Genomic DNA, 23,476 nt, shown 5'->3' with positions numbered 1-23,476 from the left:
CTCAAGAACCGAGACTCCGAAGGCTGTAAGGCTGGCAGCGACGATCGGTGTGCGGATATGCAGGATAATACCGTAGGAGGTGATTCTAGCAGTGTGGGGGTAGAAATCTTGCCAGGACTCGCGAATTGCAAAGATGCCCGTGGCAACGGAGCACAACAGGAGCACGACGATGGAGGCAATTCGGATGCTTCTACTCTTCACACGAAGTGCCAGGATACGGCTGGTGATGGCAGCAAGTAGGGACCCGCCAGCTAGAAAGCAGAGCTTGTTGCTTCGAAGAACTGGCAGGAACACGCCCAGCACAGCGAGCGCTGCACAACCAAGAGCCAGGGAGATGCAGCTGACAATCGCGATCGCGACATCCAACCTGCTCACATGGATAGTGGGCATCTCGCTGCTCTCTAACTTCTTCTATCGCTGTCGTTGCTGCGTCGGCTTGAATTCAAAAGTGCGTCGTGTTAGACGAAGGGCTCGCAGTCCAGCATCGGGACCACATAACTTAGCTGCGCACCCATCGGACCGTACAACACGGCAAGTGAAGTAACGTTTTATGCTGGTGCTTTCTGACCTGGTCCATTCCCTTTTGCAGAAATCAAATCGAAGAACGACGTTGAGTGGTAAAGCGCCACCTCGCGTGCGAGCCGGTTGATGCAAAGCGTTTCACGGACGCGTTACCATAGCCTCAGAAATCCACTTTGAAACGGACAGCAAAAACACTCCCGAAAACTCAGCGGGCACTTGGCCTCCTCGTCCAGCCGCACAGGCCGTGGAACTGGAGGCCGCACTCGAACGTAGCTGTGGTGACGGAGTCGAGGCTGAGCCCATCGAGACCGCACGCCAGTCGGCGAAGTCGTCGTTGAACTCGGTCGTCCGAGGTGAGCGACATCATGGATCATCCGGAGACGTCGTGGACTCGGTGGTGTACTTGGGCACCGCGTTGTCCTTGCACTTGTCCAGCAGGAAGGCGGCGAACTCTTTCTCTCTTGGTCGTGAGCTCCAGGTGTTGCTACGCTTGACGGGGCTCAGCTTCTTGATGGCGAGCATGCTCATGTCCAGCGAGAGGTGCTTCATCCGTCTCAGGCAGCGCCAACGGCTTGGCGGGCCTTAGGCTACTAGCCTTCGTTGGGGTTATATGCACTATGCCAGGTGGACTCCAGGTAGAGAGTTCCTTTATCGTTGCGCTTGAGCTGATTCATGTTAACCGAGGTGACCAGCGTCACCAGCGTTTCTGACGTGCTCGAATGGCAGCATCGAACACACACTTTGCCGTTGGCTACAGCATCCACACGCAGTTGTACGCAGCAGCAGCACTCAGCACGTACATCTAAACACACTAGCACTTGAAACGTCATCACCCACTGTCGACTGCCATTGGATTTGTCAGTACTGTTGGTTGGTTGGCCTCACTTAGTATCCTATATCGCAGAGCTATCAGGTCGATAAGACGTACCCGATATCAAGAGAGGATGTATTCTCGCCAGCGTTTATCTACGTAGTGCCAATTACAGTGGACTGGGTCTGCCCGCTCTTCACGGCGGTAAACATGCTCGACGTGGATTCCTCTTCAAGCCGGAATATTATAGTCATTCCTTCAGCTTAGGATAGATACTACAGTACTTCTTTGTGCTCGCCTTGAAGTTGCTCCACATCTGTATTCCGTCCAAAAGAGCATGTCGATCAAAAGCAACCATTTGCCCAACCATCTTCAGATCCAAAAGTGAACTAATGCACAAGGTCTTATCCGAGATGTCGTCTCCAAGTCGCAATGGCTCGAAATCTCCTACCAAGTCCCCTCCAGTCACTTCTACAAGTGATAAAGTCGACGATTCTCTTGGTGGGGAGGTCTTGAGTCAATGGAAAGTGTCCGACAAGGGTCCGGAGCTGCTGGTGATGCAGGGAGATCTCACGCTGTGCTCAGCCGACGCCATCGTGAACGCCGCCAACTGCCAGTTGCTGCATGGCGGGGGGTTGGCAGCCGCGATTGTACGCGCGGGAGGCTCGTCCATACAGGTTGAGAGCACGAACTGGGTCAAAAGCCACGGCTCGTTAAGTGTCGGAGACGCGGTGACGACTGCAGCGGGGAAGCTGCCGAGTCGCTACGTGATCCACACAGCGGGGCCCAATGTGGGCTGTGCAACCCTCACTGCAGAGCATGCCAAGCTGCTGCGTCGAGCCGTGCACAGTGCATTGATGGAGGCGCATCGACTGGAGCTCACGTCGGTGGCGGTGCCCGGCATCTCCACGGGCATCTTCGGGTATCCGCGGGACTTGGGGGCCAAGGAGATCGTGACGGAGACGGTGAAGTTCTGCAAGGAACGTGGAGATGCGACCAAGGTGCAACGCATTGCGTTGATGAATATTGACGACCCGACGGTGAACAGCTTCGTCAAGGCGCTGGAAGATGTCAAAGTGAGAAATGATGATGTGGACATTGGTGAGCAGCTTTCTGGATTGAACATTCGCGATTGAGAGTGGGTGGGTTGAGGCTTTGGTTGCTTTCCTATGGCTATTGTTTGGTGGTAACCTTCTTGGGTATGCTTGCAGCAATTTTCGAGAAATACTGAGCGGAAGTTTTTGTGTTGACAATCACTTTGGACGGTGCAACGAACGTAAATCAAATGAGCGCAGTCGCTCTGATTGTGCGCGCAAGTGGATTATCTACAAATTAGCTAGGTCCCCTCGTCACTCTGATTGCGCGTTTATTTGGATTATCCACAAATCCGGAGGACGCCCACGCTACCCCATCGTTTGAACAAACTGCGGATGTTTGTAGATTGGAAAGCAACAACAAGAATTTAGGTTTCACTCGACGATTACTACACATCGCGCAGCGCTGTATTCGTGAATTCAGCTCCTGACCAGTGAGAGATGAATTTTGAGAAGCTCTAGCGTCAAGACAGACAGCAGTACCGAGGACGAAGAGATGGGTGTGGTTTTCAGCAGTCTCTTTAAGGGGAAACGTCCAAAGAATCTGAGGGTTTTAAAAACATGACTGCCTGGTTCAAAGGGTTGAAGGAGAAAACAGGGTGCAGCAGCGACAAAAGCTTCAAACCTAGACGCTGAGGCAAACATTCTATTTCTACAAGGGCCATGGAATTAAGAAGGCACTCAAGAAGGCGGTGAAGGCAGTTGAAATACAACGGAAGATTGACGAAGATACCAACTCAGTCATAAAGCGAATCGAAGGGAAACAGTAGTTTCGTATGAAGATAACAAAGCGGGAAGAAAATAGTTTAGAAAGGGTCTATCTGGAGTACCGAAGAGGCCAGGATAGTGCTGTACGATCCTACGTCGCGGAAAGGGCTTCAAAGAACAAACAGTGGTGGCAGTAAGGGAGAGATGCGATCAAAGGTTCCTGATGGCCAGCAACTTTGTCAGAAGAAAACAAAACATCGGGTTGTCCCTTGGGAGTCTTTGACTTTGGCGCATGCACACCATTGTTGTTATTAGATCAACATACCCTTCACCTGGGCACGGAACGGATTGGGCTGATTGTAATACTTCTGGAATCGCCATTAATGCACCATTTCCTAAACAATTATTAGCAGAAACGGTTGTGGATTGACGAGATACGAGCACGCGCAACTCAACCCCCCGCATGACGTCTACCTAGAACGCGCTGTTGCACTCGAAGTCAGAAAGTCAGTTTTGCCAGAATGCTCTGGGGGAGGTTGCTGTGCGCGGTTCCGTGATTTTTGGTTGAGACAGCGATTGCAGACACGAGCCGACTGGAACATGACCTCATGTTCAAGCAGTCAGGAACTCTACAGGCCTTGGCGCGCATGTTCGAAAAGGTGAAGGTCACACTCGAGAACCAGTTTATCAGAACATGCTATACCTTACGTGCATGTATTAGTACCAGCATGGTTCTCTTTGCTTGGGCCACCTACACGTAGTAGATCCCCACCGCGTTTTCGAATATTCCAGCCGTTGTTGAAAATGCCCGAGGTCATTTGAGAGGGCTCTAGTTCTTGGTGGAGTGATCTCGAGGCATGCTTGTCGAAGCCAGACGAAACAATCACTAACTGCATCACCATGGGAGCGGATTCAAGCATACAGTGGACGACATTGATTGATTTCTGACAACTGCTTGAAAACAACACTCAAACGCTTGGTCTGGAACACAAATATGCTCAAGAGGTCGTAGCTATTAGCTGTAGACCTGCGCACCGACCTGGCATGGCCACGTTGTGCGCACGAGTTCAGCAAACTGCGGGCCTTGCAGCCTGTTGGTGCGGGCGGAGCTAGAGCGTTTCCGACGGACCTTGGGGCTCTGGTCAATGGCATCCCCCAGCAGGTCTCGCCGTAAAGAGTAAATGGGCTCGTCAATGAAGTCACTACTGCCGCGGAAGAGCAGCTGAACGTGCGAGCTCGTGAGCTCTCTGCGTCGCCACACGCGCATGTCGAAGACAAGGCCGCTGAAGCCGAACCAACCAGTGAATTGTGGCTCCGGCTTGGCTGGCGTGAGTCCGCTTACGCAGCCGGAGCCAACGTTCACGTGCTGCAATTTGTCCCAATCTGCAAGTAGAGGGCCAGCATCTTGGATTCGCTGCTCTCCGTTGAGGTAAACGGTCAGGAGTTGCTCGGGCTGGTCAGTTCTCGTGAAGGTGGCGCGATCTGCTCCAGCATCTCCGCCATAAGTTACCACGAGATGGTACCAGTGGTTTGACGAGAGTTCGCGAGCCACACAAATCGGGGTTGGGCGGTTCAGGAAAGAGCACCAAAGGTTACCGTTGGGATCAATCGACAGCAACTGATCGTGGACGTAGGGCCACCCACTAGCATCACTCGACTCCACAAAGGGCAGATCTTGTGAGCCCAGCAAAATGCCGCCCATAAACGTATCCCCTAGCTCGGCGAGTGAAAACCACATTTCAATTGAGAACGGGTCGGCTGTGCTTCCGGCTTCGTTTTCATAATCTCCACTGCTGGTGAGCATTTGGGACAGCGACCCTGGCAACGGTAATGCTGAGCCGCGATCACGCCAGCGCGGGTCCATCGGAAGTCCACGGAAGCGGAAAGAGTCTGTGAGCATTTGCGGGTCGCGCTTGAACGTTACCTCTAGAGGTCGCGGAGAGCTCTGGACAATCGCACCGATCTGTAGGCGGTCAAGTCCACACACACTCTGACCATTAACCGCTACGATAATGTCACCACGCTCCACACGGCCCGAGGCTTCAATCTCACCAGCCGCACCAGATTCAGCGCGAAGAAACTTGCTGACGACGACACGATTGCCAACAGAGTTGATCTTCACGCCTAACCATTTTTGACGAAGTTCTACGACAGCTACCGTCGCAGTTGGTGATCCAGGCTCAACTTGGTGTGGCGATGTCGGATACGCGCGTACAGGTATTCCCACTGCCGTGGGTTGCACGGTGTGGTTGCTGGTTGGGCTACTCTGGCGTCTAGGAACTTCTGGTGCATTCACTACGTTCGTTGCCAAAGGCACAGCAGGCGAAGTACCCACATTAATGCGTAGATAATCAGCGCTAGAGACTCGATGCAAGGGCAACGCAGGGGTGGTTGCATCGTCTTGAAAGCGTGTACCGCCGCCATCGCGCGCGCGCTCCTCCTCAGCTAAAGCCTGCAGCTCTTCGACTACCGTATTAATGTCAGGCCTTGCAGCCTGGTCAGGGTCGCACATGGCCTCAACTAGCGACCACACATTATCTTCCACTCCGACAGGCGGGGAGGGCATCTCACCACGCAGTACACGCTCACGAACGTCATCATCAGCCATAAATCCCCACGGTAATTCTTCCGACAGTGCTTCCAAAAGCGTCATTCCAAATGCGTAAACATCCGATGCCAATTCAGCCTTCGGGTCGTCATTCAGGAGCTCTGGGGCTTGCCACCTTAGCGATCCCGAGTACCGAGGTGCTGCTGGTTTTACTGAGGTAAAATCAGCAAGATTTGCCTCAGACTCCGCTTCACAACGAGTTAGGGAGAACGAGCGCAAGTTTGCGAGTCTGGCTTGACCGTCGTCTCCAACAACAATATTCGCGCAGCAGAGATCACCGTGGATCAGAGACGCCTCGTGCAGACTCTGGAGTCCCGTAGCGGCCTGAGCAAGCAGGCGGAATAGTTGTCGCCGATGATCCACGGACAAGTTCAGATAGTCCTCTAGCGAGGTCACTGTCGCTGAGCCCGGCTCTGGGGCCGCCCATGGGCTCACAAACGCCAAGTATGGCTGTGAGCCGAAGATGGACCCTCCTGCCAGTTGCAGCACGTGCGGGTGGCAGACAACATCCCGAAGCAATTCGGTCTCGCGCTGCACAGCCTCGACAGCCTGAGTGAGGTTGGACACACTAGCAGCCCCATTTCCAATCGCCAGCTGCTTAATGAGCAGTTGCTGCACTCCACGCTTCCGCTGGCCACGACTGCGCATCCAGCTAGCACTTGTGATCTGGCAGTGCGGGCCGCCACGGAAGCGAGTGTTCGGATTCAGCACCACCTCAGCGGGAGAAAGAAACCACGACGGCAGCACAGGCACTTGGACACCACACACACGCACCAGTCTGCGGAACAGCACCCGCAGGGACTCTTCGTGGTCTGGGAACAGCTCTGCTCCGTCATCTTTCTGCATCTCCGCAGGGCCGTCTTTGCTGCTGTTGTAGCTGCGGCTTAGTCGCTTCTTCTTGGAGCGCCTGGCCACGTCCTGCACCTGCTTGAAAGCGAACTTGACCACCGCAAGCAGCTCGCGCTGCTCATTGTCAGTGCTCTCGGCTGCCGCATCCACTTGCGCCCGAGCAGCAAGCTGCAGCGCCTGCTCCACTCGCTCCAGCTCTTGCTCCCACTCCTGGGCCCAGCACGCACTCGGGTCCACGTGCTCCGCGTGCAGGCCACGGAACGACGCGTCCAGCCACACGTGCAACGACCGCAGCTCTCGCACTGGAGACGGAGCCACAGCTAGTCGGAACACGGCGCTCTCTGTGGCCGCCAGACTCTGCAGCAGTAACGTGAAGCGTGAGAGAGCTGCGTCCACCTGAACAGGCCACTCGCCAGCCTCTGCGGGGTTCTTGTCGGCCTCCTGCTCCCGGAAATGGTCTGTGTAGCCGCAGATCGCCACGAGGCGCCCGAGCAGCGTCTCGCACAGCGGTCGCAGCTCCCACGAACGCTCGCACAGCGTCTGCATCGCCATCAGCGCCGGCTCCATCGTAGCAAGTGGCGTATTGCGTAATGGGACGTCGGACTGGTCGGGCGGGTCGGCGGGAAAAGAACCAAGAATGGTTGGCCGATCGAAGGAACGTCGAGCTGCGGGAGCTTGCGCGTGGCTGGTGGCGTCTCGAACGATGGAGCGGGCGGCGGCGATCGTGAGATGCGGCTGCGTTGGAGAGACTTGCTGTCAGAGAGCGGACCGTTGGTGTATCGGCCCGTCGAGGGGTTGTGGCTGATCTTGAAGCTCGATGTGGCACTTCACAAAAAGGGTCACGATGGTCTTGTTCGTAATGCGGGAGCCTTTCCTGAGGCTGCTGATGGTGCCGACAGCAGCAGTAACAGGCACGGCGTGACTTCTTTTGACTTATTAACCATCTGCACTAAATACTGCACTCAATACGGTAGCAGACTTGTTGATGCAGCATCGCATCCCATCCGAGGAGCACCGCTAAAGGCGCGAGCAGGAGCAAGTGCATACAATCGGAAGATGCCCGCCGCAGAGGATCGCGTATACAAGGCCTCCCATCGTGGGGCCTCTCTTGCTCTGCTGCTCATGCCGAGCGCTTCAAGTCGGACCGCACTTCTTCGTCGCTCTCTGCTCGGTGGATCACGTACACGTCGTCACCGGAAACCGCAGGGAGGTCCGCACCTTCAGAATCGCGCCCAGCCGCATCGAGCGCGTTGGTCTTATCCAGGACATTGCGCACGACATCAAGCGACGAAGCCGCTACGTCCACACGGCGAGCAGCCAGACTTGGCTCGCAGAAGAAAAATTCAGCGCTGTCATCATCGCACTCGTCGTCGTCTTGAGGCACCACCATCGCTGCTGAGTGTCTTAGCTTGTCGCAGAGCACTTGCGAGTGCAGTTGACTCCAATCGGAGCGTTCCGACACTTCAATGTACGCGCGCGTGCAAGTAATCGCTGTGTCACTTCGTGGTTTGATAAGCGTGACGAGAACTCGAAGGTGGCGCTCGACATTCAACGAAGTTTCCTTCTGCAAGCCTTCACCGAGGCAACGATAAGATGCCATCACAGATTTGCAGCTCGCCAGCGCGCTCGCCATCGCTTCAACCCATGCTGTTTGTGCTTTTTCGTTGCCCTGTAGCGCTCGAAGAGAACCGCCGAATGCAGCGCGCCACTCTTGCGGACCCAACTTCGACAGATAGCTGAGCATGCGATAGAACGCAAAGATAATGCGGCCGGATGTGACGTCGTCCGCCGTCGGTCTTGTATCTGTTCCGACGCTCGATTCGGTGCTCTGGAAATACTCGAGTACCAAGCGCTCGCTAGCGAGGTTGACCAGCGAAGACAGACGGCATGTGCTTGGCAAGAAGCTGCGAGTCCGACCCAGAACGATTGCGCGAAGGAGTACAGCCAGAACACTGTATGGCTCAGTATCGCACACGTCTCGGCTTGTCCGTCGTAAGTGCTCGCAAAACTTCAGCTGTGCAACACCATCCGTATCAACATCACTTTCAAGGCCCTCCGGCTGAGTTATCATCCGCACGCAGAATTCTGGAGCGCAACCCGATGCAGCATCCAGACTGAAGTAGAATTGGTCCGAGACGCATGAATCGGCAACTTGTCGGACAGTTCGGGTATCCTTGAGCGCGCTCAATAAGTTGATCTTAAGTGCTGCCACCTCGCTTTGAGCAGTCTCACTTGGCAACACCAAACAGAGCTCAGTGAGCGTTGATCTCAGCCCCAGCAGTGTGCTGTCGATTCGTCGCACTGCGTAGCGATCCGCGTTCACCCTGGAACCAAGAGCATTGGCCCAAGCATTCTCCACGACCTCCATGCCACAAAAAACAGCGCTTCGTGTCCGCTCCTCGATGTTGATGCCCAGAGAATCAAGCACCGACGGGATAGTAGAGCTCGGAGGTGCCAAAGAGGTGTTATATCGCACCACCTTATCTGAGTGCCCAACGTAGCAAACGCTCACTGCAGCATCTTGAAGGGACTTCATCTCACGAAGAGGCCATTGCATGGATTCCTCCAGAGTCGTCAATATCGTGAGCTTGCTCATCGCGCCAAAACCCGTGTCTCTCAGGTGCCTGCTCATAACATCCTCAAACTCTTGGAAGAGTGAATGAGACCGAGACATCACCATCACTTCGTCGAAACGGAATAGCGAAGAGAAGAGGAACTGATCTTGCAAATTACGCAACAATAGAGCGGTTGGTGGCGGTGCAGCATCCTGAGATACGTGGACACAAAGCAGTCGGCGTGCCTGGCACTGAGAATCCATGTTGCGCAGGATCTGCGTCCGCCATAAAAGCCTGGCCTCGTCGTCTTCAGAGTCGTTCATGACATCACTCTCGTTGATGTAAAGAATAAATAACTGTGAGCCTGCTGGCGTATCCGGTCCCTGGAATACGTCTCTGTCACTGCCGGCACGTAAATTACCCGCCTTCCAGGATGCGGTATCATTCATGGAGCAGCAACGGACATCTACAGCAAACGGCGAAGATGTTGAAATCACTCGCTGATTTTGTATCAGAAGAGCAGCTCCAACGCGCGCGGTCAATTTAATTGGCGGGTCGATGACCGTTCGTGTAGCTGCTGTGCATTCTAGAAGGTCATTCGAATATGACGCGCTTACACCATCTCTTGTTGAGATTGTAATGTGCGGTATCTTGTTTCTCGCTTGCAATGGCAGTCGCTTGTCCAACTCGACTCGAAGACACTGACCAAGATTGTCTTTCACGACTTCAACTCCGTAGACAGTGAACGATGCGCCAAGTTCAGCGTCTCTAGCGTACTGCTTGTTCGGTCGGTACAGCAGTGTAACGTGGTCGGCAGCCTTATTAGGATGCACAGGTAATATCTCAGCCAGCAGCTTCTCCCGTGAATCGGTGTCCAGAAAGAGACCAACGTATGTCAAGCCTCCAACAATTCCGTCCGAAAGTGGGTTTGCTGTGAGGGTGGGATACTCGAATTGCGGTCTGAAGCAGTGGGCACGCAGGTCTTCCTCCCACCGCATGAACATGCTGACAACTTTATCGGGTGGCACACCGTGCGAGTTGCGCTGACCCATTCGAAACGCTGTGAGTGCGTCCGGGCACTTCATTTCAACGATATGCACGCGGCAGCCGTTCGACTTGGCGATATCCTCGTACGGTTCGTACTCCCACCTTTGTGTACTGGTATTGTCAACCAAAACCATGTGCTGGTGAGGTCGGCATTGCATGCTACCGCCATGGCTACGCGGGACATCACCGTGAACAGCCCTGGTAAAATCTACTCTGCACTCGCTGTGGGCCGCTGCCAGCTTCTTGACGTCAAACACATATCCCCTAGGCGTTTCAAAGAAAAAGTCTGCAGAACACGCTGTGAAAGCCACTTCACGATAGCGACAAATGGCTTCGAGCTCGCGTCCAAGTGTACTCTTTCCACTGCCTGGAATTCCTCGCAGAATGACCACAACAGGCTTTCTGGCATCAGTGTTGCCAGCCAGCATGTCGTCCACAACAGGGAGCAAACTTGGATACCGGAGATTAGCAATACTGTCCTGGGTAGACAACGAGACATGTATCGGCGCGAGAATCACGCGCTGGATCTCCTGCCTCTGCTCATCTACGACACTCACAACCACTTCATTCCACGCTTGGCTTCCTTCCCACTGATATTCCCCAATATCACTGTCGCCCCACTCCATAAACGCCGACATCAACGGCAGCGTTAGACGATGCGACGGCAGCAGAACTTTCGCCAACACGCCGCAGCTCTTCAGTCTCAGCATCAAACTGCTAGCAAACGTCCACAGCGCGTCCTCCGCGTGCCTACTGAAGCTCAGCGCCAGCGTCCACTCGTCGTACTTGGCATCATGTCGCAGTGCCGCTCTGCTCGCCAGCAGCTCCATCGGTCTCTTGATTGCCCCCACCACGCGCTGCATCTCCACGAGATGCTGCCACGAATTCAAGCCACACTCCAGCAGCTCCACGCGCACGTCGTGACGCTGCGTCACCGCGTTCGCCCGTCGTGCCTCGAACGCGTCCTCGAACCGCGCCACAACATCCCGCAGCGTCTCTTTCTCGTCCCCAAAACTTCCAAGTTGAAGCGCCACGCGCACCCGAAGCACGCTCTGCTGGATGCTGCGCGCGATGTCCTGCTCCGTGGGCTCCCCAGGGGGCCGCCGGCGACCGCCACGACCGCCACGACCACCCCGACCGCCGGATGACGCAGGCCGAGACCCAGAAGAGGACGCGGGGGCGCTGCCGCCGCGGCGGTTCTTACCCCAGGCCATGGTGGAAGGTTGCACTTGATGCCTCAAAGGTCAATTCCGCAATGGCCACGGGTGGTGACCATCACTCGGGAAACCTATGGAATGGCATACAGCATGAAAGATAGCGGGGTGATACACTGCCCTGGCAAAAGATCGCGGTGACTGCGAGAATGTATTGACCTGGTTGAACACGGTGACACGCCACGAACTTGTCGAGACCTCGGAATAAAATAACGTCGACCGTCCTGCTCGGATGGTGGATAAATTGGCGGCGCCTCCCTCAGTGACGTTCGTCCAGCGAGTCGATGAAGCCCGGCACGCTGCGGCTAAACTCGTCCAACTTCTTCGTACGCTTGTGCAGCTCTTCATGCAGCTTGGTTTCAACTGCGGCGACAGCAGGGGGCAGCGATGACTCGGCTACAAACGCCGACTGAGCTGCAGCAAGCACGGACGGCATACCAGCTGCTGCTGTCGGCTTCTGCTGCTCTTCCAATACTTTAGCCGATGCTTTGGACTCCATCAGCGCCAAGCTCATCGTCTCTTCCGGCTGCTCGCCCGCATACTCGTGCAGCTCGCGCTTGAGACTGCGGATCCGTTTCTCCCACTCGTTGATCTCCTTGGCCTGCGTCGAGTTGCGCTCCTCCATCTCGCGAGCACGTACGTCATAGTTCAACACCTGCGTCCTGAGCGCCTGGCACGTGCATCGGAACAACATCTTTGCCGATGCCTGTGATATGCCAGCATCTTCACGTCCCGCTTTCATCTTGCGTTTCCGCCTTCGATCCACACGCTCAGACTTAGCCACCACCATCTTGCCGGCCTTCGTCTTCCCCTTGGCGCTCGCTTTCTCCTTCGCTGGTTTCTCACGTTGAGCGTCGTTCAGCGTTGTCCCCAGCACCTTCGCCGTCTCCGTTTTCTCTTTCTCCTGTGGCCCGGTTCCCTTCACGGCTGCAATTCCTTCCAGCGAAACTTTGGCTGCTAATTTCACTGGAGCCATGGGCGGGAGGCCACTGCCCACGTGCAGGACGCCGCGGCTGTCTCGCCGCTGCTCGTCCTCACTCGACGTGCGGTCGGGCGTCTCCTGCGTTGGCTCCGTTGGCATCGTTCGTTCCCTGCAATGGAGACCACCACTCCGTCTCTTCAAGTTATGTACGTATACACCACATTTTGGTCTTGTTCACGTCAGCCACATAGCAGCTCTTGCCATGGCGTCTCCCGATCTACTGCACAAGTGTGAGGAGTTCCTGCTGCATCCGACCGTGCGCGCCTTGTCCCTCGCCCAGCGCGTGGATTTCCTCGAGAAGAAGGTGCTGTAACCCTCCCCATAACCCCTGTATTCCCCCTACTTAGCCTCCATTCTGCCAGGGTCTGTCCCCGGAGGAAATCACACGGTGTCTCAAGAGTCTGGAGCACCGCAATGGTCTCTCGCAGCTGTTGCGGCGTACGGTCGACGCACCCAGTCTTCAGCTGGCGGAGGGCTCCACTTCCTCATCTGCTGCTTTCTCGTCGCTTAAGTTGCTCAAGTTCATCGTGAAGAAATACGGCGTGGCGACGCTGCTGCTCGCGCTGCTGGGCTACGGTTATGTGCAGTTTAAGAAAAGCAAATCTGAGCAGTTGGTCATTGGACATGAGATGCACAAGCTGCAGCATCAGAAGCGCATGAGCGCCAAGGTGGAGGCGCTGCTGGCCGTGGTGAAGCACCAACAGACGCAGTATGACCAGGCGGCGGAGCTGCTGAGCGCACGGGTGAACAGATACTCTGCTGCGACGAGTCAAGCTGCAGCAAGGAAGGCGAGCTCGTCCTCGATGCAGCTTACGCGGGGACTCGAGTTACAGGCGCTCCAGAGCGAGCTGCTAGAGCTCAAGAGTGCAGTGGTAGACACGTACCTCCGCCCGACAGTGGTGGAGAAGATCGTGGAGGTGGTCAAGGAGTTGCCGATCGTTCTGCGACCTGCTGAAGCAAGTGTGTCAGACAGGTTAGCGCAAGAAACAGAGAGGGTGAAGGTTATAACTGATTCGACGGAGCAGGCGAAGAGCACGAAGAGTGCTTCTGCACCACACGTGCAGACAGAGAAAGCGTGGCGAATCGAGTCTACAAAACAGAAGCATGACGAAGAGGTGACGGAGGAACACAGTGCCGTCAGAGACGAAACGACTATGAGTTCTGCAGACATCACCGAGTTGTTTCAGAGCGGCCAGTTCGATGAGGAGCTATCGACCGCTCGAAGCTATCGTATCTTGTTTGCGACTCAATAAAATTAGGGGTTCACCAACCGATTTGCGAAGTTGTTTCGTGATCGATTCATTGAGTTCGCATCCTCGCTGGGTGACCTACCACACTTTTTCCTTCAGCTGAATGGGTACATTGGGCAGCTCGCGCGTTGACCCAGGCGTCACGACGATCATGAGCGTGCCGAGAATCACGGGCCGTCGGATTTTCCGCAGTGGACGAGTTTAGCTACTGTTGCTGCCGGTAAGAACTAGTGCTGAAAAGTATGTCAAACCTGCAGAGCTTTGTAAAAAGCCTGCAGTACCGCAAAACTCTTATCGAAAGGCACCCCTTGCAGGCGGCGGTTAAAAAATATCAACCTATCAGATCACTCCATTTTGATCATCTCTCATGACATATCGAAAGGCACCCCGGAGATAAATTACCACCAGTCGATAGGTTACGCAGCGAGCTAGCCATTCATCAGCACTGCACTTCGCCATTACTCAGTCTGCAAGAATGCCCCGAGGAAGCCAACTGAACCAGCGAGGTGACCGTAATCTATTCAGGAAAATATCCTTGATAAATAAATTCCGAGTGATGCAGCTGTTATTTATTTGCAGATGCCTCTTCGCATGCATTCGGCATCCCTGGTGCTGCAAGGGGTGCCTTTCGATAAGAGTTTTTCGGTAAGATATGTGCCACATCGCACATTTAAGTATGCTAACCTTGCAGAAAATGAAACACAAGTACTCACTATTTTTTCAGTTCTCGACATTTTTCACACACTCAGTAAGTTTACCAAAACCCTGAGCACTATAGTATGGCGGATGGCATTCAACAGCGTCGGTTTTTTTTGTCGTTGTCTGTCCTAATACAACATCCAATAATTATAAGTCATCTCCACGAGTATAGAATATATAAGGGAAATGGCCAATTAAGGGCCGTATCAACATTCCTACAGCATATTGATCATATCTTTGGATAGAGAAAACAAAACGTGGCAGGTACGAAAGCCCTTGGTCTCTGCTTTTTCTTTGTACTTTTTTCCTTGACAGACCAATCAATGAGAGCTCTGCAAAGTTGGCTTTCCGTTTTGGTCTCATTGCCAATAAAGGGCCGGATTTAATCTTGTAGTTTGTATGAGTGCCAGCATTCACGGTGGACAAGAATATCGAGGTGGTATAGGGATAGGTCCACTGCGATACCTAATATTGTGGTCTTTACCTAAAATTAGACAATATATATGAAAGGGAGTATGAAGCCATTTGCCAATTGCAAATGAGACTTGGTATTCAGTGCTGACAGCTCAGGTCGTTAAAGTGGCCAGCTAATTGAGGGTTCTTTGGGGAGCAGGGTTGTCGCGGGTTCGAGTCCACTCGATGCCGTTAATGCTCCGCACTAAATGGTTAGTCTTGTTTAATTGTTGATTGTGTCTGAATCCATACTAACCTCGTTCTCTTCCTTTATACTACGGCTGAACACACAATATCATGTGGGTCTGTTCCAACCGAAACTGACGTCGTTGCCACAGACTTGACAGATATCATCGTCGCGGTCTTGGCAGGTGTCGTTGTGGCGGCCTTGGCAGGATTCACTCCAGTCTTGGCACGCTTGGCTCTCTTTGGTTTTGAAGTAGATGCAGCTTCCTCCAGCCTGGCACGCGTCAACAGATGTCCACCCAATGACACACGCTTGCGCTTCGTAGATTTTTTCGGCCGCGCTGGCAGCGTCAGGATTTCTTTCTCGACTATTGGTTTGACAGTAAGCCATGTTGCAAGATTAACATGACGGGGGGCAACGTTTTTCTTGTACACTTGCAGACGGTCGCTCATGCTCACCAGCGAAAGAGGAAAAATCCCACACGCTCTAAATCCGATCTTGATGTTGCGGCCAATCTTACTTATTGTTCACGTCATATCTATCAATTGCCGTGGGCTTGTTACTGGAATAACAGCCTTCAGCATCCTCCGCCACCATCTCATTAATCAAATTGCACAGCTTTTCCTTCAGAGTTGCAAACACAGCCACATCCAGTGTCTGTAGTAAGTGTGTTGCATTTGGTGGCAGTAAAACTAGCAGGATATCCAAGCCCGCTGCGGTGTCGGCCACACCGGTAGAGTAATGCGATTCACAACCGGCCAGCACGAGTAGCAGAGGGCGCTTCACACTACTTGGTACCGAAGCTGCGAAGAAGTGAAGCCATTTCTCAAACAAATAGGTGTTGATGAAGCCACTGGGAGATGTGGTGATTGCCGCACCGGGGACGCCACATCCTGGGAGAATGTTCCATTCAATGGTTTTTCCTGGTAGAATAAACGCCGGTGGTACCTCGAAGCCGGCACCGCTTCCACACGCAATAATGGAGAGATGGAAGTTGACTGAAGGGTCAGTGCACCAAATGTTGCTCGATCCGCGAACAGCTACCACTTCCTTGCTCTTCTTCCTTGTTTGAAAAGCTGTTTCGTCCATGTTAAATACCTGGGAGCTGTCGAGGTTTAGCTCAACCACTAGCTTGGCGAGGGTAGCAAAAAGAGTCGTCATGCCAATGTGGTGAAGTGGATGTTGGAAATTTCGTGATGGACCAACGATGGGCTAGGATCGGACGGGACCGGACGTACGATCGGAGGTTGATGAAGACCGACTTTGGAGGGATTAGATTGGACCTGAGGGGTAGGGGTATGGAGACTCAATGGGTACAGTGACGCCATCAGTCATCGGTGTATACCGGTATGCGGTATGGTGCGATCATTTCGATATGCGATCGTGGCCACAACTGCGATCGCGATCCCGATCGCAAATGTCGATCGGGGCGTACCACTTCGGTGGTACACCCGCAATCATTCCGGAAGTAAGGGATCTTTGAAGGTACCTCGGGAGATGGGTGAAAGAATCCAGTAAGGGGGGGGGGATAGGAAGCTGAGATCATTGTTTGTTTTTACCTAATTCGATAAGAAGAAGCTTTCCCTTGCAACACAAGTGGCGTTCGTTCATTCCAGGCTGGGAAGTATATTGGCCCTCCTGACGACTTCGGACTCACCTCGTCGCGCAAGGTAATTACACGGGAGCCCCTGGATCGCTTGGCCAGGTGCGCAACCGCTTAACCCCCCCCCCCCCCCCAGAAGACCCCGCCATAGGAAGCGGCAAGCACGTAAAGGAACACACCCAAGGATACCCCCCACGCCGATCAAGCCCCACCAGGCCCCGATCGGCAGACCACCGACGACCGCGTGAAGAATACCCGCGTGGCCGTCACCCACCCATTCCCCGGAAGGAGCAGTCCAGCTCCCCATTCCGCCTTGGACACCCACTCACGCCTTCAGTGAACACTGGAAGAGCATAACCCGCCCCGCCGTCAGGTACACAAGGTGATTACAAGATTTTCCGATCACGCCTGGTCAACGGAGTACCCCCTCCGATAGTCGACAGTCTGGGCGTACCGCTGGTAAGCCGGAGGCCACGACAGCAATTTTCGTGATCCCGCTTCGCCACAATGCTGCGCGTGCCCGGACCGTCTGGTGATTCACAGGGATTTCACCGTGAGTCCACAGAAGAAGACGTCAAAATTAAGATGGAACCAGGGAACGAGTCGTCGACGGAAAAAGGGTCGCCGCCGACGGCGCTGAAAGCGCCAGGATCCACTGATCTTGAGAGTGCTGGGAGGAGCTCTGACGATGTGAGAGAGGAAGGTTCAGCGATGGACCTAGAAGAAAAGCCTCAACCCCCTCCCCAGGTCCCGTCGGGGACCCCCGCGGATCGCGATGCGAATCGTGATCCGCCGGACGAAGGTCCGACGGTGAAAACCGAAGGCCCTTCATCCAAAACCACTCCTCCAGTTCCGCACGTAACCTCGAAGAAGAAGAAGTCGAAGATCTCACGCAAGAAGCTGAAGGCACCGGAGTCTGAAGCCGAAGATCAGGAGGATCGCAACACGTGGACGGACGAGCAACTGGAGTCGGCCTTCTTCTACAAGGACCTTTACAAGTTTCTGCACGAAGATCCCGTAATGAAGATCGTGCGCCCGAAGCCAATTGGGGAACTGCAAGGTCCAGTGAAGGCACCGAAGGAAGTAACCAGCCAACTCGAGGCGGTCAAACTGCTGATGCGTATGCTGAAAGAAGCGGGAATCGTGCTCGGCTCCTTCGACGCGAACGACCTGTTCGACTTGGAATTGACAATCATCAGGGAATCAACGTTGAGCCTGTTCGCGAAGCTGACGCCCCTTGTCGGTAGTGTTGTCCCGGTTCAACGTGAAAGACCAACACCGACTCGCAGCCAAACCGGATCGTCGCAATATGCCTCAGCCACATCCGAAGCGGGATCGGACAGCTCGATCGAGCTGCAGCGGATGACACTTGGGCCGGCCGGAGCAGCCATGCTACAGTCACGGAAGGAGAGATCGGAAACCAAGCCGACAGTGATCGCGTCGAGCGATCCAGCCCAAGCTCCCCCTGAGCGCATGCAATCGTTCTTCAATGCAGCAATGGAGCGTTTCCTGAAGGAACAGCAAGTAGTCTCGGCCCCGCCAGTCGTCGACCAAACCAAGCCACCTGGAGCTCAAGACGTTGACATGGAGTCCGTGGAGTCGAATCGCCGGGACCATTCGCACCCGAGCGAGTACGATCCGGATGACCTGAGTGTCGATGCTGCCCCTCGTGCCGCAGTCGCATCTGCTGGAACTACAGGCGGCGGAACACTTTCGGCCACAAGGATCCGAGTCTCCGCGATCTCAGAACTGAAGGAATTTTCGGGGAAGGACAACGACGAAGATCGTGCCAGAAGCTGGTTCGGCAAACTGAAGTCTGCTTTTGTCCGCGATCAAGCTCCTGATGGCGAGAAGTGTCTGGTGTTTGGAGATCTGCTCACTGGGCCCGCACGTAATTGGTACCGACAGCTGAGTCGAACGACGCGCGGCAACTGGAAGAGCTTGTCTAAGAACTTCCAGACTCAATACTGCGGACGTGGCGTGTCTGTCGCGAGACAGTACTACCATGCGCGAAAGCGATCGGATGAATCGCCGTTGGAATATCTGCACCGTTTGAATGTCGATGGTCTGCGAGCTCAGCTCTCGATCAAGGATGGATCGATTGAGGTCCGCCGTGAACATGTCGATTATTTCATCGAAACACTCGACGATCGCGATCTAGCCAGCCAACTGGCACTGCTAAGAATACCGGACGCTGACACTCTCGAAGGGACACTGTGATCCCGACAGCGTGCGAAGGCGAGACAAGGAAAAACAGTGTACGGATCCATCAAACCCAAGCAGAAATCACCCACGGGGATCACCCCATCCGCTAATGCTCGCGCTGTCCGCACAATCCGCGCAACAGTCAACTCGAGCGACTCCGAATTGGAAACCAGCGGATCAGAGGGAGAAGGAGACCTACGCAAGGTGTACTTCGCGGCAACGCCCGATCAGCCGACCAGATCGCATTCGGATCAGGAACAACGCCGCCCTAGTCGAAACTCCAACGACCGTCGCCTCGATCGTCCCGCCGGACCTCTCGAGGGGAAAGTCCCGCGGAAGCCATGTTCCCACTGTGGATCGTCATAGCACACCGATCTTGGTTGCTGGAAGCGTCTGACGTGTGAAAAGTGTGGCAAAAAGGGCCACCCGACCGATCGCTGCCTCTTCATCTGCAAGGCCTGCGGCGAGATCGACGGAGCCGGAGAATGCCCGATGGAGGAGTTCTATAACTTGATCCGTCAATGGTACAACCCCACCAAGCACGGTGGAATGCTCCCGCAAGCGGCCGAGAAGATGTTAAACTAGAACGCTCGCCAGGTTTGAATCCGGTACGAGACGAGCGTTCTCAGTTCTGCATCTATGCATATGTCGAAAAACAGTCGAAGTCAGAGGTGAGTAAGCTGATTCGGCCGACTGACAATACATGTGACCTTCATGACAAACGTACCATGGCGATCTCCAGCCTCCACCAAGACGACGAGTATTCGCGATCAAAAGTGACGATGGCTCTGGATCTCCTGCACGGAGAGTCGCGAGGATATTGGAAGTACCATGTGCCAGACAAGAAATTCTGGCAGGCGAAAGCCATGGGGAAGATCAACAACGAAAGAGCCACATTGCTGTTTGACAGCGGCGCCGAGGTGTCCATTCTGGATGCCGCCTTTGCTCGTAAGGTTGGGTGCTACATAGACAACAGTCAAGAGTTGGAATGTGAAGGATTTGGCAAGAATCCCTACATGGCGGATGGGCGTACCCGAATCAAGATCACGCTCGCTGGATCACTGGTGTACTACTTCGACGCGTGGGTCGGTCTTCCCACAGGCGGCCAAGACCTGATCCTGGGGATGGACTTCATGGTGCCAGCTAGCATTCGCCTCGATCTGGCTGATGGATCAATCAATCTTCCAGACGAAGTGCGGATTCAGCTAGCCGGTCGACGTCAACTCTACGGAGAGAAGGTCACGCAGGTCAAGCTCGGAGAACATTGCCAGTTGGAAGTCGGAGAGTCGATCGAGATTCGGAAGGGTTTCATCTTGTCGAGCCACAGGAAGCTGTGGGTTACTCGAGGAGATAGATGGGTACCGAGTCTGGTGACTGGGTTGGGGAAAACTCGCTATCTGAAGATCACGAACATCAGCGATCAAAAGTTAGTACTGCAAGACGACACCCACGTTGGCATGTGGCTTGAAGGAAGACGCGTACCTCGCACTCCCGGTTTCGTGTTACTTGGATCGCGCAGGTATGCCGAGTGGCAGAATCTGGCTTTCCAGTCTGTGTGGAGGTAGAAGAACGTGAACCCGCTACTACCGGACCCATGGTAGATCGACCTCAGTACGACACAGCGACGAAAATCTTGTGCCGTGACCGCGAAACTTCGAGATCGATCGTCACACGACTAACCGTGCCTCGACCCGCCGAGAGGAAATCGGAAACTGAGGGATCTCCAAGAGATCAAGAAGTTGATGCTAGCGATCAGGACGCGAGAGAATCTCCACCAATTGAGCAGGCCACACGAAGCGAGATGACTGCTGACCAGTTGGAGTCTGTGCCCCGGGCCGAAATGCCTCCGATCGTTGATCCGAAACCGCTGGATGACGAAGAAGTATGTTACCACGAAGGTGGCGACCTGTTCGCGGAAGATGTGGAAAGACAGATGGCAATCTTGCCGGAAGTAGTGACCACCACCGATGAAGTCACGATCGAGGATATCCAGGTGGTCGATCCTGAGTCAAACACCCCGGAAGAAATCGATCGCCTGCGACAGATAATTTGGAGACGGAAACACCTCCTGATCGGGAAAGGAAACGCGTTACCACCAGCTGCCGTTGGCGCAGTCTGTGACATCGATGTGGGAGGAGCAGCTCCTGTTGCACAACGCGTCAGAAAAGTCGCTCCATAATTCGGCGAGAAGTTGTCAGATCTGATCAAGAGTCTGTTATCGGCGAGGATGATCACACCGTCGACTTCACCATGGGCGCCCCCGATCGTAATCATCATCAAGAAGAACGGCGTTGACATCCGACTCTGTATCGACTACAGGCTGGTGAATAGTTTGACGAGACTGATGGTGTACCCCATGCCGCTAATTAGCGATCTCCTGGAAGACTTGGACAAAATGCTCTGGTATTACTCACTCGACATGGCGAGTGGTTTCTGGGTAGTCTCCATGACGGAGCGCGCACGGAAGATTTCTGCTTTTATCACGCCGTTCGAGTGGACGCGTATGCCTTTCGGGCTGAAGAATGCGCCACAGATCTACCAGCGGTTGATTGATAACGCGCTGTATGGACATCTCCGAATCCGCTCCAGTCACGATCCGTCGACGCCGATCGATGTGTTCGATTCAGGCGAGCCAGAACCAGAGCCGAGACTGTCAGTGTTGGGAAGACGATCGTACATCGATGATATTCTGGTGACTGCGATCACTTGGGACATGCTGTGTGAGAAGGTTGAAGCATTGCTCGACGCTTGCGAACGGTGGAATTTGTCCATCAGTGTGGTCAAACGTTTCTGGGGCCGACGGAAAGTGGACTACTTGGGACACCGAGTATCCGTCGACGGTTTGGAAGCCCATCCGAAAGACGTTGAAGTATTAGGCAACCTTCCTTTCCCGCAGACTTTGCGATCGATGCAGTCCTTCCTCGGATGCTTGAACTACTACAGTCGTTTCATCGAAGACTTCGCGGTTTATGCCGCTGTCTTATACGAGCTGCGCGAAGCGGACTTCCACGAGATAGGTCAACAGGACAGGTCCATCCCCAGCGAACAAGTAGCTGGGGGCGTTGTCACGCGAGCAGAATATGCTGACCGTTGGGCCCGAGCGAAGATCGCATTCACGATGCTGTACGCCAAGATCGTGTCCACTCCGGTACTGAAACATTTCGATCCAGATCGCACCCCGGTGATCGTAGTCTACGCGAGCCAGTGTGCGATCTCCGCGGCACTCGTACAACAGCATGATGGCGTGTATTGGCCAGTAACCTTCACCAGTCGTACTCTGAAACCCAACGAGATCAACTACGGGATTGTCGACAAGGAAGTCTTGGCACTCCTGCGGATGCTGGACGTGAATTACACCCTGTTGACGACGAGATCGATCTTGGTGCTGTCCAGACATTCGACGCTGGCTTGGCTGGTCAACTCAACCAGCTTCCAGGGGAGACTGGGTAATTGGGCAGCTTTGTTGTCAGAATGGACGTTAGAGATCAGGAAGTGCACGAAAGGGGAGGATGAAATTCTGGGAGCGATCGCAGCAAGCATAACACCTCGCGCAGAGGTAGACGAAGCGCTGATCGCGATTGCCCCAGTGAAGCAGCCCCGACAGACGATCACCATGCCACCCCCTACGGTCGAAGCGGATGAAACCTTGCTGGTCGCCAGTTTCGACGGATCAGCGCGTGTCAAACGCAGTGGTGGCGCTTATAGCGCGATCGTGTGGAAGCTGCCAGAATGGATGATCGTCACGGCCGCATCGGAGTACATGCCTGATCTGACGGTGAACGAAGCTGAATACCGCGGACTGTTGTTGTGCTTCGATCTCCTGTCCACTATGGACAGGGGGCGGGTCGTGATCTGCGGCGACTCCAATGTAGCGATCCGGCAAATGCGTGGTGAGATCGCATGCAAGGCCCCTGGCCTGTTGTTATTGCGCGAGAAAGCGATGGATCGGCTCCGATCGTGGCCAAGACACGAGTTCCTGCATATGAAACGATATTGGAACCAGAGCGCGGACAAGTTAGCTAGCGAAGCTCTTCAACGGGGCGAAGGAACCGTAGTTACCTTGGAAAATGATCGGCAGGACCTGATCACACTCAATCGGCTGGACGAGCTCCTGAAGCCGAAGGATAGTAACGCTGTGACTCGCGTGTCAGCAGTGACGCGATCAGCACGACGGTCGAGACGAACGCCGGAAGTTCTGCAAGAAGCGATCGTGCAACGCATCAGAAGTGAGCGGATCACGCAAGCCCAAGACGAGGAACAGTGGATCGCGAACATGAAATCGTACCTGCGGGGCGAAGTGACCGACTTGTCGTCGAGCGACGCTAAGTCCTGCGCCAAGACTGCCTGCGATTACGAGCTGGACGAGAGCGGCCGTCTGCTTTATTGCCCGACAAAACCGCAATCGGACGAAGATCGAGACTCCCTTGCGGCTGGTCATCCCGGAGACGCTACAACAAGACGTTCTGCATCATTACCACGCTAGCCTGGAAGGCGGGCACCAAGGGATCGGGAGGACTTACCAGCGGGTCAAGGCGCACTTCCACTGGAGAGGGCTGTTCAGGAGTGTTCAGCGGTTCGTGGGAGAATGTGTGGATTGTGAAACTGGGAAAGGGCGCCCCCTCATTCAGGGAGAATCGCCAGGGAATGTACAAGCTACGTACCCACTCCAAATGATCGCCATGGACCACA

General features: G+C 54.5%; 5 protein-coding genes across 5 annotated transcripts; 2 read left to right on the top strand and 3 right to left on the bottom strand.

Annotated features, from left to right (window-relative positions):
- Positions 1-1,725: 1,725 nt before the first annotated feature.
- Positions 1,726-2,469, top strand: KRP23_14117 (uncharacterized protein; the record flags this gene model as incomplete). Its single annotated transcript, XM_067884909.1, has 1 exon — positions 1,726-2,469. One exon carries the CDS (start codon positions 1,726-1,728, stop codon positions 2,467-2,469), a length of 744 nt encoding a protein of 247 aa, XP_067737671.1.
- A 1,681-nt stretch (positions 2,470-4,150) lies between these two features.
- On the bottom strand, positions 4,151-7,159 carry KRP23_14116 (Mitogen-activated protein kinase kinase kinase 1a; the record flags this gene model as incomplete). The annotated part of the gene is made up of 1 exon (XM_067884908.1): positions 4,151-7,159. One exon carries the CDS (start codon positions 7,157-7,159, stop codon positions 4,151-4,153), a length of 3,009 nt encoding a protein of 1,002 aa, XP_067737670.1.
- A 553-nt stretch (positions 7,160-7,712) lies between these two features.
- Positions 7,713-11,408, bottom strand: KRP23_14115 (NEDD4-binding protein 2-like 2; the record flags this gene model as incomplete). Its single annotated transcript, XM_067884907.1, has 1 exon — positions 7,713-11,408. One exon carries the CDS (start codon positions 11,406-11,408, stop codon positions 7,713-7,715), a length of 3,696 nt encoding a protein of 1,231 aa, XP_067737669.1.
- Positions 11,409-11,667: 259 nt separating this feature from the next.
- KRP23_14114 (uncharacterized protein) lies at positions 11,668-12,489 on the bottom strand (the record flags this gene model as incomplete). The annotated part of the gene is made up of 1 exon (XM_067884906.1): positions 11,668-12,489. The coding sequence occupies one exon, from the start codon at positions 12,487-12,489 to the stop codon at positions 11,668-11,670; it is 822 nt and encodes a 273-aa protein (XP_067737668.1).
- A 103-nt stretch (positions 12,490-12,592) lies between these two features.
- Positions 12,593-13,643, top strand: KRP23_14113 (uncharacterized protein; the record flags this gene model as incomplete). The annotated part of the gene is made up of 2 exons (XM_067884905.1): positions 12,593-12,694; positions 12,753-13,643. The coding sequence occupies 2 exons, from the start codon at positions 12,593-12,595 to the stop codon at positions 13,641-13,643; spliced, it is 993 nt and encodes a 330-aa protein (XP_067737667.1).
- Positions 13,644-23,476: the final 9,833 nt, after the last annotated feature.

This window comes from Phytophthora ramorum (genome assembly GCF_020800215.1).
Source record: "Phytophthora ramorum isolate Pr-102 chromosome Unknown Phyram_PR-102_s0020, whole genome shotgun sequence".
Taxonomy (NCBI): Eukaryota; Oomycota; class Peronosporomycetes; order Peronosporales; family Peronosporaceae; genus Phytophthora; species Phytophthora ramorum.
Note: the sequence above shows the minus strand (reverse complement) of the source record. Positions and strands in the feature narration are given on the sequence as shown.